Below are 15,941 nucleotides of genomic sequence, written 5' to 3'. Positions count from 1 at the left end.
CGACATAAATCAGGGCCTATCTATGCATTTACATGAATTTGTCTTTGATATCAAATCATTTTCTGATGCTTGAAACAGGCCTAAGAGAGCTACAATAGCATGATACACAGAGAGTTTTTCTCTCAGAAACAACAAATTGGTAGAAAAAGCTGATTAGAAGGCATTCCTTCCAAGCAGCCATTAATTATCAAAGCAAACTTTCCTTCTTTCCTCAATCTTTACGGTTGCCGTGGATCGAAAATGAAAACAAACAAAGGCAAAGAGAATTTAGCACAAGGTGACGTGTGGAATTGGTATGCATGAGGCACTTTCAGAGAATCGGCACACAGCAAATTAGTTGGCCATCTCCTGGCGTTCCACTTAGCTTTTTAATTACAGATGGGGAAGAATATTTCCTTCCACAAGAATATTTCCATTATGGATATAGGCCTGACAAGAACAGACGCTATCCCCCACGACACTCTTTCTCTTCTTACGGTTGCCTAATAATGGAGAAGTCAAAATGCCACCGAATTTTAAAAACTCACACACACATACCTTATTTCTTCTTTATCTTTTGTGATAAGAAAACCAATATTTCAGTAGAAAAGCTCAAAAAGGCAATCAACATGAAGCCAGGGATTCATCGCATTTAGCTCAAGGGAAAACCTTTTCTCCTTGAGTCACTTAATCGGTTGGACAATCATCTGTTTCAGAGGAGCCATTTCTTAACTCCTTTTATCCTAAACATACCTTTAAAGGGCCATTCCCAGATATGTTAATTACATCGTAGGGACACAGCTGAAGAAGAGAATTCCAAGACCACTGAGTGATGTGTTGTGAAGACAACACTGTTAAAGCAACACCATGCACGTTCTCTGAGAAGCACAAATACATGTACCACATAATTTCTGATTTTTCTTTTCTCTGATTTCATGTTGTACTCTACAGATCCATCACATCCCAGTGCCTCTCTAATACAGACAGAAGGCCGGGGAAAGGACTTTAAACAGTGTGATTGTGGCTTAGGGATGTCATGGGCCCCCCAAATAGTGGAATAATAAAATGTGCAACGTCTGCATTAACTAGCTAGTAAAGTGCTCTCAAAATAACCTCGTCTATTGGAGAAAGCTGAAACATTAAGGTAGCAATTTCCCAACATCACATTGAGTTTTGCAAGCAAAGTAAGCGGCTCGTTGCATTTCAATTCTGGATTATTAATAGATTTGGGGCATGATTCAGTTCATTTTCTAAAAGACTGCTTTGCATAGGTCATGATTCATAGGCCTTCCAGCCTCCTCCCCTGTGCTTACATGTGCTGCTCCAGGCATACAGCCTCTAACACCAGGTCCTGATCATCCTCTTCCCCCTCTTTCAGCAGAGAGTTGAATTCCTCGGGGAGTTGAGGGTCCAAGTACACTGGATAGATCCCAATTTTTATTCAGTTAAGTCCTTCAGAGTATTTCATACTACATTCAAATTATTATAGAATCTTCTTTGACCCTCGTCTTGAGTGTGCCATGAACAATGACATCCAGAAACAGCTGGGAGAGGGGACTTGATCATATAGTCACCGGAAGAGATACTATCAAGCAGGCAGTCCTTCCAGAATTACTGTTTAGTGTGGGCAATACTATGAATCCTAAAAGAGACACCAATTTGGAATTTTTGTATGAAGCTGCTTCAGTAGAAAACTATTGTGTGTTTTGCTAAGGTATGAAGAACTAGCTGGGGTGCAATAGAAAAAAAAATCAGTTGATAGTCATGGGAAAATAGATAAGAACTGCATTTAGATATTTCATGTTTTATAAGTTGCACATGCACTTTATTTAGTTCATTCTCTAAAAGAGTTATTTACCTTCGTATTTTCCTTCCAGAGAAAATAAAGCATGATCATGTTTTGTTGCAATTCACACCCAACATGAAAAAACTTACTTGCTTCAGTTTCTTTAGGTCTTCATCGAGTTCCAGGTTGTCCAAAATAACAGCCACAAACAAACTCAGCAGAATCTACAAAAATAAAAAAATTATTTTTTACTGAGAACAAAACCATTTCCTCATGGAAGTCAATGAGAATTATACAAGTGACACCAAGAATATGGTGTTTCATTTTCTGCTGGATTGTGGTATTTCCTGGGCAATAAAATGATGCACTTAATGTACATAGCATTTTGCCGTGCTTGGTTCCACTTGGCCTCCAGCCAATGCTTGATGCGAATTCTTAACTACAGAACATAGAAATGAAACTTGCCTTGACCAGGACCAGGGCTGTTTTGGCCTTGGCATCAGCATGGTGGAACGCTCTCCCAAGTGAGATCAGGGCCCTCTGTGCTCTTAAACAGTTCTGGAGGACCTGAAAGACACAGCTGTTCCACCAGGCCTGTGCTTGAGGCCAGGAAATAACAGAGTCCACCTATCCCCCACTGGCTAAACATCAGCTAACCCTTAGTTGTTTAAATTATAAGGTGGGCAGTTTTAACAATGATTTTCATGTTTTAAAACTTATTTAATTTTGAATTGTTTATTTATATATCGTACTGCACTGTGTTTTTATCTGATGTTACCAACCCTGAAAGAGCCTCTTGTGGCGCAGAGTGGTAAGGCAGCCGTCTGAAAGCTTTGCCCATAAGGCTGGGAGTTCAATCCCAGCAGCCGGCTCAAGGTTGACTCAGCCTTCCATCCTTCCGAGGTCGGTAAAATGAGTACCCAGCTTGCTGCTGGGGGGTAAACGGTCATGACTGGGGAAGGCACTGGCAAACCACCCCGTATTGAGTCTGCCATGAAAACGCTAGAGGGCGTCACCCCAAGGGTCAGACATGACTCGGTGCTTGCACAGGGGATACCTTTACCTTTACCTTTACCAACCCTGAGTCTGAGTCTATTGAGAAAGAATACATTTCTTCTTCTTGGAGCTGGATTATGTTATTGGTTTATTTTGTTTCATAAATCCAACAATCCTTCTGCACATGGGAGCAAGCTGAATTTATGGAACTTATTATTTGTATGCCAAAAGGCATGTACGATTTTCAAAACAAATGAACAAAAAAGATTAAAAGACAACAAAACAAATCAAAATATGGGCAGCATATTTGACACAGTACTTCTAAAAAATAAAGGTGCCTTCTAGAATCTAGATTGTAGAAAGAATACTGAGCAAAAATTCACCTCAGGCCTATTTCTGGCTGTGTCCCTAAGAACAACCGTAATTAAACACTGATTTAAAAAACAAAACAAACCCAAGAAGTTTAGCAGTACCTGGTCATTTAATCTGTGGTTAGCTCCCATCTCTTTAGCTGAGAATGACAGGCACACAATGAAGATTTTCACAGAATGTCAAAAACAAATCTAGAGCACGGTCACAAAAGAACATTTAAACCTCAACTTATTATTTGTTTAACTTCCTCCATTCCCTTCTGGATTTTAATAACAGCCTTCACTCCTAATGCAATTTTTCTCCCCTCCACCCCAAGCTTAAATTCTATACCGGCTTCTGTTGTGAAAGCTATTCATTTCTCTTTGGCTCTTCACAGGCTCTGGTTCCAAGTGCATACAATTAGCACTTCTGAGCTCAGCCCTCCCTTCTCATTCTGAGCTCTGGAACTTATCATTCCCTGCCTGATCCTTTATCCACTTGTCACTGTTGCTGCCATTCTTAGGGCTGTGTATAGGCAATCATATTTGGGGTGACTGGGGTCGTGGATCAATGGGAGCTGTTCTCTCCTTAATACAGCTGGGGAGCTAGCCCTGTTTCTTCGACAGTGGTCATGTACAAAAAGTGAAAGAGTCATAAATCTCAATATATCTGGCCTAGTCTTGCAGTGTATAAGGTAGAGAAACTCATTATTTTTCTTTAAGAGATTATTTTTATTCCTCTCTGGAGAATTATAAAATAATAAGATCTCAAAATGGTAGAACTTTTCTACACTTTGTGTGTGTGTCTGTCTGTCTGTTTCCGCACTGGGAACTTCAGTGCTCTGGCTCCTGTGCAGGAGCACAAAACTGAGGTAGACAAGGTACACCAGGCCAAATGCTCCCTTGTGTGGGAACAGGGAGAGGTGCCCCGGCTCAAATTCCAACCTGCAGTCTCACGCAAAGCCTTCAATGCAGAAATGGTCTCTCAGTGTGTAAACTGGACATTGGGAAACCCACCAGCAGGTCATAGGCTGGGGAATCACTGAGCAATGTAAACACTCACAATAAAATAGATGAGCAGTATTCATAGTTTTCCAAACTTTAAAAAAGCAAAACAAATCATTTTAAAACATCAAAACAGTTAAAAAATAAGCACCCATTCCGGAGGCAACCGTGTCCCCTCTTTAGGGACGTCATGGACACTATAAGTAGGCACCAAGGATAAGCACTCAAACACATTGATACCTCTGGTGGTAGAAACGGCTGTTAAGTCACAGCCAACATGTTGACCGCACAGGGTTTTATTTATTATTATTACATTTCTAGTTTGCCCTTCCCTGGAAGCTTAGGGCAGAGACATTCAGAGGATGGTTGACACTGCCTGCCTCTGTGTCATAATCTGGTCTCCATCCAAATACTAGCTCAGCTTCCGAGATCTGATGAGATTGAACTAGCTTGGGCTATCCAGGTCAGAGTATAGAGGCCTCTATTGTGCTAAAGGAGCCTCTTGTGGCGCAGAGTGGTAAGGCAGCAGACATGCAGTCTGAAAGCTCTGCCCATGAGTCTGGGAGTTCAATCCCAGCAGCCGGCTCAAGGTCAACTCAGCCTTCCATCCTTCCGAGGTTGGTAAAATGAGTACCCAGCTTGCTGGAGGGTAAAATGGTGATGACTGGGGAAGGCACTGGCAAGGCCACCCTGTATTGAGTCTGCCATGAAAACGCTGGAGGGCGTCACCCCAAGGGTCAGACAGGACTCGGTGCTTGTACAGGGGATACTTTTTTATCATGCTAAAATGAAAGTTGTGACATTTATACTGATTTATTTCCTTAAGAAACATATACCCTACATTTCTACTTGAGAAAGCCTTGCGAATATACTAAAACAAGCTTGTTAATACCCCTTAATAATAAAACAAGATTAACAATGATGAAGTATACATAAAACAGCCGCTTAAGAACATATGGAGGCAGTAAAGGCTATCTGCTATTGAAGGGCATCTAAAAGTCAGTAATGAAGGAACCGGGCAAAGTTGTCTTTGAGAGGGAATTCCAGATCAAAATCCCTCTCCCCAGTAACTATCTGCCTCACTTCAGAAGACAGGGAATCTTGAGAAAGGCTTAAAGCAGATTATTTCACCTGTCTGGCAGTTTCCTGTGGAAGAAGACTGTCATCTTATGCACATTTGATTCAGAACATTATAGGTTAGAAGCAGGGCTTTGAAATGAGCCCCATAAAGCATCGAAAAGTGATGTCCCCCATAGCAAGTCAAGTCTCCCATCTGGCTGCCAAATTCTGAACCATATGAAGTTTCTGAGTAGTTCTCAGTGACAGTTGCTACTACAATGCACTGCAGTAATCAAAAGGAAATGTTACGCTATCAGAGTATGAACATCTGTGGAAAGATCAGTCTCTTTCCAAACAGGCACTCAGCTGGAGCACCGAGTGAAAATGGATGTCTTTTTTGAGTCCATCATCCAAGCTGGCTCTAGAGGCAACCCCAAGCTCTGAACTTGTTCCCTGAGAGGGAATCTAATACAGGATAAGCACCATGCAAATAAGGAAATACAAAGGGGTCCCCAACCAATAGCACCTTAACTTTGTTTGCAATGAGTTTCATTTTACTAGCCCTCATCCACTCCGTAACAGGCCCCAAATGCACATTTATGACATTAATCTTGGATCAAATTAAAGGCTTACAACAATGCCTTATTGTTATCCTAATACAACCTTTGAAACAGTTACCCCAAGCTATGTTAGACCCTCTCACTCTCATCCCCATGCCATTTGATCAGCCACCTTTCCTCCTGGGATGCAGAGTGTGCCTCCAAGAAGAAAGATCCTGGAAGCAGCAAGTGAAAGGGTGGCAGATCCATCATTTTGTCCTTTGCAACTAGGTGGTCCCATCCATCCCTAGCAATGTGGAGAAATTTTGGATGTAGCAAGGCATGACTCCTGAAGCACTAAGGAACCTTGAAAAACTGCTCTGCCAGTTAGGCAGATACAAAAGAAAAAACCCAAAACCTTTTCATGTTTAACATACCCTGGAAAGATGTCTATTTATTGTCCAACAAGGAACAAATCACACAGTGATCGAAACCCAACAAAGAGAAGAAAGAAGCCTTAAACAAAAACCTTATCCATACACCGTATTAATTGTTAGTTAGTTTGTTCTGTTAGTGGGCATGCTGTAGCATAATGACATTTCCCATGTGCTCATTTGGGCATCATACAACAGGAAAGCATTGTAATACATTCTAATTAGCAGTTGGTGTCCTGAAGCTTTTTATGCGTCAGCCTTCAATTTAATTACAGCTAGAGGGAGGATGGAATCAACTGCAGTGTCTCTACACGATAAGTGTAAGTTCCCGCTTCACTGTGATCCCTGACCAGGAGGAACGCTTCTGGTGGTTAACAACTATAATATTAGCTAAGAGAAGAAGCATGGCTTTATTTATACCTCATTGCTATGCTGCAAGAAACACGGGGCCACCATATGTCACAGAACCAATGTCTAGCTCAGAGGTGGCCTAACTGTGGCTCTCCAGATGTCCATGAATTACAACTACCAGAGCTCCTGCCAGTGTGTCCATGGATAGCTGGAGAGCCACTGATTGGCCACCCCTGTCTAGATCTATGTCAAAGAATTAGAAGAGTTTCCCTGATCCACTAGGAACAACCCAAAGACAGAAGGAAACCTTCCTGTGCAAAAGGTTCTGCCTTTTCCCTTATTTGTTTCCCTCATCTAGAAACAAAGAGGAGTATGGAGCTCCACTGACTTATTTGTCATAACAATGGTAATCACTCCACAGCTCATGGAGAGCCATAGTCATAATTGCCATCAACCCAAAGAGCTAGGCTTACTTTCATTCTTGGCATGGGGATCTACATCTCGGAGAAGCTTGGTCATTACCGGTTCTGCTGGTGATGGTTGTTTGAAGCACAAGTCTCATCAGGCAAGGAACTTGCCCATGTTTCTGAAATTTTCGGCAGGTGCCACACTGGGCAATGGTGCTTCAAACAGACACATACGCTACTCCCCTATCCTTTCCTCTTCACCTCTTTGATAATTGGGGGAGGGATGGGATTTTTAGTCGTCATGTTATTAGATTGATGTTTTAATGGGAATTTTAATGGGATTAGTTGTTGTGACCCGCCTCGAGCCTGCCGGGAGAGGTGGGAAATAAATCGAATAATAATAATAATAATAATAATAATAATAATAATAATAATAATAATAATAATAATAATAATAAACATCAATGAGCCGCTTGTGGCTCCTGAGCCCCTGGCTGAGTATCTCCCGTTTATAAAATTGGGTGGCCACACAAGTCCTCAGCTTAAGTATTAGGAAAAGGTTTGATAAACTGGAAGATTTATAGTTACTGGCAAGGCACAGGCAGGCAGGGAGGTGGTCAAAGTGGATTTTGATTAGAAGAAGAAGAGTTGGTTCTTATATGCCACTTTTCTCTACCCAAAGGAGTCTCAAAGTGGCTTACAATTGTGGGGAGGGGGGTTAGCTGCCCTTGGCTCTGGCCTCATAAGCTGTCTTGCCTGTCTGAAGAAAAAGGCACTTCACAAGTACAAGGTCTTCAACTGAGTTTTTTTTGTCCTTTTTCCCATTTTAACAAAATTTCTGTCTCCCACTGTGCCTTGCGACTTCACTCCACATACAATGCAGATCACCTATATTACTTCCTCCCCTATATCTTCCCCCCCCATTCTGGCCCTGCCCTCCATATTTATCTTGACATGCCCGCTCTACCCGTTCCCTCTTCCGCCTTCTAGGTATTGGCCACTTCCTCCGTAGCCGGCTCCTGCTCATAGTCCTCCTGCCCGAAGACGAGGCTCCCAACATTTTGCCCGGCCACCAATCTCATGCCCCACCCTGGTTGTGTTGGGAAGGGGGATTGTATCCTGGTCTCCCCTCCCCTATGGCCTTTTCTGGGCTTGGCAAGATTTTACTACCGCAAGGCCGCCTGAGCAAACTCCTTTTCCTTCACTTCTGGTCCCATCTGCACAACTCTGCCCCCTGTGTACCCCTTTCCCTTCCATGGACACTGGAGTTTGGGGGCTGGAGTGAATTTGGTACCTTTGGCAGCCCCTCCTGGGCAGACTGCCCGGGATGACCCACACAACCCCTCCCCCAGAGGGACCGGAATTCTCCTTCCCCTCTCGTCCTATGGCAACGTAGTTTCCCTCTCGTCCCCCTTTGCCTGATGGAGCTCAGCATCTTTGGGATCCCTCCTGACTGACTCTCGGGTCTATGGTGGGTGTTCGCAGTCTGGCTGAGGTGGATTTCCCCTCCCCACACCACTGCTGCTAGCCTCCGTTCCCCGAAGTGCGAGCTCTCTCCCCGGGGCCGTCGCAGGGTGTTCCCCTCATTCCTGGACAACAATCCCCTTCCTTTTCCTCTCCCTACAAAAAGACATCCTGTGAGGTAGGTGAGGCAGAGAGAGCCCTGATATTACTTTTCAGTCAGAACAGCTTTATCAATGCTGTGGGGAGCTCAAGGTCACCCAGCTGGCTGTATGCGAGGGAGTGCGGAATCATACCCGGCTTGCCAGTTTAGAAGTCCGCACTCCTAACCACTACACCAAGCTGGCTCTTAGAAACGAGTTACATACTGCTGCTGCTCTTACTGCTTTTACTAGGGTAAAAGACATAAGCCATAACTCCTCCATACCAGACCTGGATTTTAGAGGACCAGCAAGAATGTACAACCTTGTTCCTCTTGCAAATTTGTATGTGTTGGGAGTGAGGTGGGGACTGACTAGCAGAACCTTTTTTACTACTCCTCCAAAAAGGAAATCAGAAAATGAATTATTATAAAATAAATAAAGGCCAATGAACAAAGACAGGAAAGTCACAGCAGAACTAGATTTTTTTAAAAAACAGACTGTTTGCATTCCTCCCACAATAATGGGAATGAAGATGTTTTGAGAGTAACTTGCAAAGGAAGACCACCAAATGGAGGGATAATTCTGTGCCATGACATTTGATTCCCTCCTATAATCCCCCCCCCCTGGCAGCTTTTTCTTTACCTGGACTCACCTGCAATTCTGGAGCCAGGCTGGGCACCAAATATAATTTAAAACAGCCTTGGGTGGCTTTGTAGGGAAGTCAAGGGGAATGGCTAAGATCTCTTTCCCCACAGCTGATTCTTCCAGGCAAGTTTCTCTCACTTGGTATAACAAGGTAAGCATGGGGTTAGGAAATGAACTAATACAACTTCTTGGGAACCAGTATGAGAAATATCTGGAGAGCACAAACAACAGAATGTTTAGTAGAAATATCAGACACTATGCAACTTACCAGAGTAGCAAAAAGGTGATAAAGTATGAAGTAAATAGCAACAACAGGTGCCCACATATGACCCACAGCATTAAGGGTTTGATCCATGACATCTACCCATCCTTCCTGAGTAAGTATCTGGAACATTGACATAAATGCCTAAAAGAGAAGACAATCAAATACACAGCATAATAATTAGATATATTATAATGCAACCAGTGAATAACATACAGTCAGTATCTGTAGTATGACAGCTCTGTCGGCCAAAATTATGATGCTCCTTGGGTTTCTCTATGGATGAAACTATACTTCAGGTCTTTGTTATACTCTTATATTTCCATTGAATTCTAGCAGTTTTGTGAGGAGATATTATGCTGCTTTTTCCAAAACATTATGTCACAAGTGGCGGGGGCCTGCATCTCACCCCCTTAGAATTCCAGCATCTCTCAGTGTTGTTTATATAAACAAATTCAATTTCTCTCTCTCTCTCTCTTTCTCTCACTCTCTCGGTTATAGGTCTCATACAGTGGTCCCCAACATTTCTGAGGCTGGGGACCGGCAGGGCATCGGGCCACGCCTGCGTGGGCTGCGCCCGCGCATCGCCCCGTGCCCGCGCATTGGCCCGCACCCGCGCATCGGCCCGCGCCCACACGGCCCGCGCCCGCACGGGCCACGCCCGTGCATCAGGCCGTGCCCGCACAGGCTGCACCCGCACAGGCCGCGCATGCGCGATGCACAGCCCGGCCCTGATTCCCTCTCCCCGCCCTCCCACAGTAAGAAGCTTCCGGGGCCGCAAGCTTGCGGCCTGGGAAGTTTTTTACTGCGGGGGGGCGGGGAGAGGGAGCCGCAGCCCGGCACCATGGCCTTCGCGGCCCGGCACCGGGCCGCAGCCCGCAGGTTTGGGGACCACTGGTCTAATAGACAAACAACTGGAACGGCAAGGGGGGGGCGTTATACTAGCAGGAGAACAACAGAAACAAAACTTATCCTTGCACAGAACACAGGCATGCCAGCTTACTCCGTTTGCCAGAACTGGAAAAAATCGTATTTAGATATCCACAGATGGGGGCCACACTTTGGTAACTGATGCATGTAGATTTGTATTCATTTTCCCAGAGTCCACCCTGATTTTATGTTTATATTAATCCAGGGCTTGAAAGTAAGAACTAGCTGGATCTCTCTACAACAATGATTTTGAAAAGTAGTTAAATTTTGAATACCATCTTTGACCGTTTACGCACTGGAGTTTTAGTTGCAGCAGGTTGCCCCACCTCTTCCTGCACCCACACGGGGGAGCATTTGGCCCAGTGCACCTCATCCACAACCGATTTGTGCTCCTGCACCGGAGCTGGGGCAGTGAAGTTCCCTGTGCATAAACGGTCTTTAAGAGTGCTTATCTCTCTAGCAGAACTAGATTTTATTCTTTCAGTACCTTAAAGATCAAGTAAAATTTGGGAATGTGACTTTTGAGAGCCAAAGCTTCCTTTGTCAGATTTCTAATTAAGGGAGCTTTGACTTGAAAAACTTTATGCCCTGAAAATCATGTTATTCTCTAGGGCAGCATTTCTCAGCCTTTATCAGTGCTGTGGTGAGCCCAAGGTCACCCAGCTGGGAACATGTGGGGAAGGACGGAATCAAACCCGGATCATCAGATTAGAAATCCCCCCGAAACATTCTTTAGGCTCCAAGAAACTCCAGAAGTGATCAGCAGACCACACCTCTCTGCCATGCCTACAGAAGTCACATGACATTAGAAGTGACATCACCAGACACACCTACTGGATGTGACATCATGCTCCATTGCCCCCTGCCCCCCAATAACAGAGATGGCCTAACAGCCTACTCCACTGGGCTGGGAACAGGGTAGGGGCAAGCATCTGCTGCTCTATCATCCCCTGTCTGCCCTCCAACACAGTTAATTTAAAATGAGAGTACATACTTTTATGGACTCCAGTCACCACCGTGTGGAATGAGCCTTGGCCAGCAGGAGGGAGGGGCGGGTGGGTGGCCATAACCATATATAGTCGTCCCATTTCAGGAGGGAGGGGCGGGTGGGTGGCCATAACCATATATAGTCAAATCACCAAATTTTTTAAAATTAAAAATATATTAAAAATTAATTAACTTCTCCCCAGTTAGGGAAACCCTCCCAGGTCATCAAGAAATGAAAAGCTTTTTGAGAAAGCCTGCTCTAAGATGTTACTGGACTCAAATATAGCTCTTCTAATGCAGACCAACATGGCTACCAATTGAAACTATTTTTCTAGCAATGCTCAAAACTTTCCAGGATCCTCTATTCAACCAAAAGTGAAAGGTGGGCTTTAAAACTAAATTGCCAGACTAACTTTCCCGTCATACCTCACATGAAACTGAATAAAACCTATAATCTAATTCAGGAGTTTTACTTTTACCTTCATCTGGAGTGACAAGCTACAGAGAAATTCAGTCATGCTTGGTTTCTCATCCAAAAATAAATTCTGATTCAGAAAGATCTAAAATGCATGATTTTTCTTCTCCCTTACAAATAACACTGACTAAACAATCAAACTATAATGTGGAGGATCCACTTGGGGAACGGTCAGAGTTAAACCAATAGTGAAGGGGGAACTCTTCCCCTCGTGATGTTTGCGTGATTAAAATTGACCTCCACCTTCTTAGGCTATTAGATCAGTAGAGATAAAAGAGAAAACAGTGTGTGTGTTCCATCTTTTTTACCTTATGGGATTAATATCAGTCTGCATACCAGTTCTAATCAAGGGAGGTTGCAAGGTGAAATGTTAACCCACCCACCCCCTACAAAATTGACCATCTAATTCATATTGGAAGACCCTGTGCATGCCAGCTTGCTGTAGTGGTTAGGAGTGCAGATTTCTAATCTGGTGAGCCGGTTTGATTCCATGCTCCCCCACATGCAGCCAGCTGGGTGATCTTGGGCTTGCCACAGCACTGATAAAGCTGTTCTGACCAAGCAGTAATATCAGGGCTCTCTCAGCCTCACCTCCCTCACAGGATGTCTGTTGTGGGGAGAGGAAAGGGAAGGCAAATGTAAGCTGCTTTGAGCTTCCTTTGGGTAGAGAAAAGTGGCATATAAGAACCAACTCTTGTTCTTTTTTAAGACTGAACTGCACACTGCACACTGGGGAGATGCACATGAAAGAAACCCTAGCAATAATTTCATACAATGGGCAACCGATTGCCATGGAGAGCCAACAACAGGACTCAAAGGCCAAGGCCTCCCTGGGATGTTGACTCACAGCACCGCTACTTAGAGCAGGGGTAGTCAACCAGCATTTGCTGGCAGGAGCTCATGGAAATTGTAGTCCATGGACATCTGGAGGACCACAGGTTGACTACCCCTGATTTAGAGGATACAAAGATTCTCTTTAGACATCAGGGACAGTAATCATTGAGGGACCTATCTTCCATGTCTAATCCCCTTACAAAGTGATCCATGCTACTAACCATCTCTATATATACTTGCGGAACATTCCATAGTTTAAATAGCTGTAGAGTAAAGAAGCGCTTCCAGTTTTCCATCCTGAATCTATCGCTAGGGATGGGCACGAACTAGTTCATAATCTTAAATCCATCATGAATTTGGCTGGTTCAAATCCCCCCAAACTCAGGTTTTCCAACCTCCTCCCCTTCCATCCTCCCTCCCTTGCAAGCAAACACACACACACACAGACTCCCTTCCCTTCACTTCCCCTTCCTGTTTACCTTCTCCTCAGGCCTCCACCGGCACTGCTGTGGCCTCCACCACTGCGTCAGCCCCCACTGGTGCCACAGGGACTGGCTGGGGCCTCAGGGACAGCATGGCTGCTGCTTCAGCTTTGGGGGCAGTGTGGCCACTGCCTCAGTTTCAGAGGCAGGGTGGCCACTACCTTGGTCCCCGCTGATGGCACAGGTGTTGGCTGGGACCCTGGCAGTGGCACAGTGGGGCGTTGCCTCTGCTTCCTCAGCTGCCTCGGCCTCCTCTACATTTTCTGGCACAGTCCCTGGGTTGGACTACCGACATCATTTCTATAATCATATTCGTTTGAGGAGGTGTGCCAGAAGATGTGTTCCACATAAAAAGTAAAGATGATGATAACTGACCTTTCCTTTACAGCTTCAGCATTTTAGTCTTTACAAAACATTACCAAAAGGTTAGCATTGATACTTACTGGTAACATTACCAAACTTTACTTTTTTAATTACCCCAACAATCACTGGCGTATTTTATGAAAAGGAAAGGAGTATTTAGAAAACAAGACAGACCTTTTCAATAACCTACTAACTAGTAAAACAAATTCACTGGTACAAATGGCAGCACAGCAAAAGAAAGGAAACATTTTCATTTCTGAAGGGGACTGAAGGACCAAAAATGTGCAGCCAAGGTTTTTCCTCAGATTAAATCAAAGTGCTTTTTTCATTTCTTTTGTTCCACTATGTTTTCCCTGGGAATGGTTTTAGTCTGCTCATTTCCATTGCTGGTATTGGTAATGTGTTCATTATTTTTGCACCAAAAGCAAAATAAAAGCAGAGAGCTTCAACTGAACCAGCACAAATCAGAAATTCAATATCATCTCTAGTTTCACTATCTAAATCCAAGCTGTGCTGGATTTGAGGCCATTCAGCTGCATTCAAATATATCCATTTTGACTAAACAACTTTTATTTTTTAAATATGTGCAATTTTATTTTTTCCCCAAATGATAGTATTTGACACAATATAATTGTGTCACATCAATATTTTTTGCCAAGTATCCAACATGTGTAAAGGAAACTTGGAGCTTTATACTAATGAAAGCTTAGAGGTTTTGAATTACCACAGCAATGGGGGCAGAGTCAGGAATGGGTGGGATTCAGGAGGGCAGGAACCTCAGTGGAGTATAATTGTACAGAGTTCATCCTCCAAACCAGCCTTTTTCTCCAGGGAATCTGATTTCTCTTGCCTGGAGCTTGTAAAAACAGGGAATCTCCATGTTGTGTCTGTGGACATTCAGAACTGTGATCTCAGGAGCAGACTAAGGCCCATTCCGCACACACTGGATAATGCACTTTCACTGTGCTTTTGCAGCTGGATTTTTCTGTGCAGAACAGGAAAATCTACTTTGAAAGTACATTGAAATCACATTATCTAAGGTGTGCAGAATAGGTAAGATTCAAAACCCTTGTTAGGGATTCGCCAGTTCTCAGCTCACAACCAATCAGTGAACAGATTTAAGGACCAATCACGAGTCATATATAAGTTCCTCCAGTTCTGCTTACTGTTCTGGTTCCAGTAAAGCTGCTGTTTGTTGGAGCTTAGTGTCTGTGACTTACTGAACCCATGGGTCCAATGCCCAAGCTTGCGCTGGAACATAAATAAGGATGTGTATTCACACTCAGATCAGAATGAAAGCTAAAGCAATCTGCACCCTCCCTCTGAGACTCAACCTGAAATCCAAAATCTACTTCCAATGTATGTCTACATTTCCAAATGCCACAAATTATATTTAAACACCCTCATGTAGGGATCCCAAGGTCACTCTGTGCATATGTGTGTTTGCCCCTTGTGTAATTTGTGAGGGATTTTGTTTTTGACTCTGAGGGGGAGTCAGAGGAAGTGACTGAGGAGGGGAAAAAGAAGAGAAGAAGAGCTAGGTTTTTGTGTCCCACTTTTTAGCTCTGAGTGAACTGTGACCGGCCCAAGGCCACCCAGCTGGCTGCATGTGGAGGAGTGGAGAATCAGGCCCAGTTCTCCAGGTTAGAGGCCACTGCTCTTAACCACTATCACACCACACTGTCTTGGATGGAGCCTGAGAAAAAGAACGGTTTCTGAAGAGAAAGGAGAAAGCATCTGAAGAGGACTGTCTAAACGGAGTTATATACTTCTAAATCTCTTAGAAGTCTTAGAAGGATGCAACTCTGCTTACCATTGAACTGTAAGTTGTGCTGCCTGATTGAGTTTTTGTGCAAGCATGGCCTACTTTGATTTCTCCCCCTCTCTGTTTAAGCCCATTGTGAGTTCTACTTGTGAAGAATAAAAGGAGATTAGGTAGTCTGTTGGCTTTGTTTTGAAATGGCATTTCCCTTTCTTTTGCTTACTGGTTACAAGCAATGGAAACTAGCATGTTCATGGCATCACTGATTTCTCCTTTTCATCCTTCCTCCTATTATCCCTCCTATTATCCCAGCCAGGTCCCATAAATGGTCCCTTGGCTGCAGTCAAGGTTACCAATTTCTAGGTTTGGACTGGAGATCTCCCAGTATTACAACTGATTTCAAAATGACAAAGTTCAGTTTCCTTGGTGAATATAGTAGCTTTGGCAAATGGAGTCTAAGGCAGGGGTAGTCAACCTGTGGTCCTCCAGATGTCCATGGACTACAATTCCCATGAGCCCCTGCCAGCATTTGCTGGCAGGGGCTCATGGGAATTGTAGTCCATGGACATCTGGAGGACCACAGGTTGACTACCCCTGATCCAAGGCATTATTCCCGAGCTCCTGCTCCTCCTTAAATCCCATCCTTTAAACTCCACCCCCAACCTGGAGCTGGCAACCCTAGCTAAAGTTC

At 44.0% G+C, this 15,941-nt stretch overlaps 1 protein-coding gene across 7 annotated transcripts in view; it reads right to left on the bottom strand.

Annotated features, from left to right (window-relative positions):
* Positions 1-15,941, bottom strand: part of NALCN (sodium leak channel, non-selective) — a 315,418-nt gene that overhangs the window by 98,200 nt on the left and 201,277 nt on the right. For all 7 annotated transcript variants that reach the window (XR_013232146.1, XM_077343802.1, XM_077343798.1 and 4 more), the window contains 2 exons: positions 9,424-9,561; positions 1,915-1,989 (listed from right to left, as the gene is read on the bottom strand). Coding sequence is in view for 6 of the 7 variants with exons in the window: in XM_077343802.1 (XP_077199917.1) it covers positions 1,915-1,989; positions 9,424-9,561 (213 nt within the window). In the remaining variant the exon portion in view is untranslated. The remainder of the gene's footprint in view (positions 1-1,914; positions 1,990-9,423; positions 9,562-15,941) is intronic.

Source organism: Paroedura picta, chromosome 6 (genome assembly GCF_049243985.1).
Source record: "Paroedura picta isolate Pp20150507F chromosome 6, Ppicta_v3.0, whole genome shotgun sequence".
Taxonomy (NCBI): Eukaryota; Metazoa; Chordata; class Lepidosauria; order Squamata; family Gekkonidae; genus Paroedura; species Paroedura picta.
Note: the sequence above shows the minus strand (reverse complement) of the source record. Positions and strands in the feature narration are given on the sequence as shown.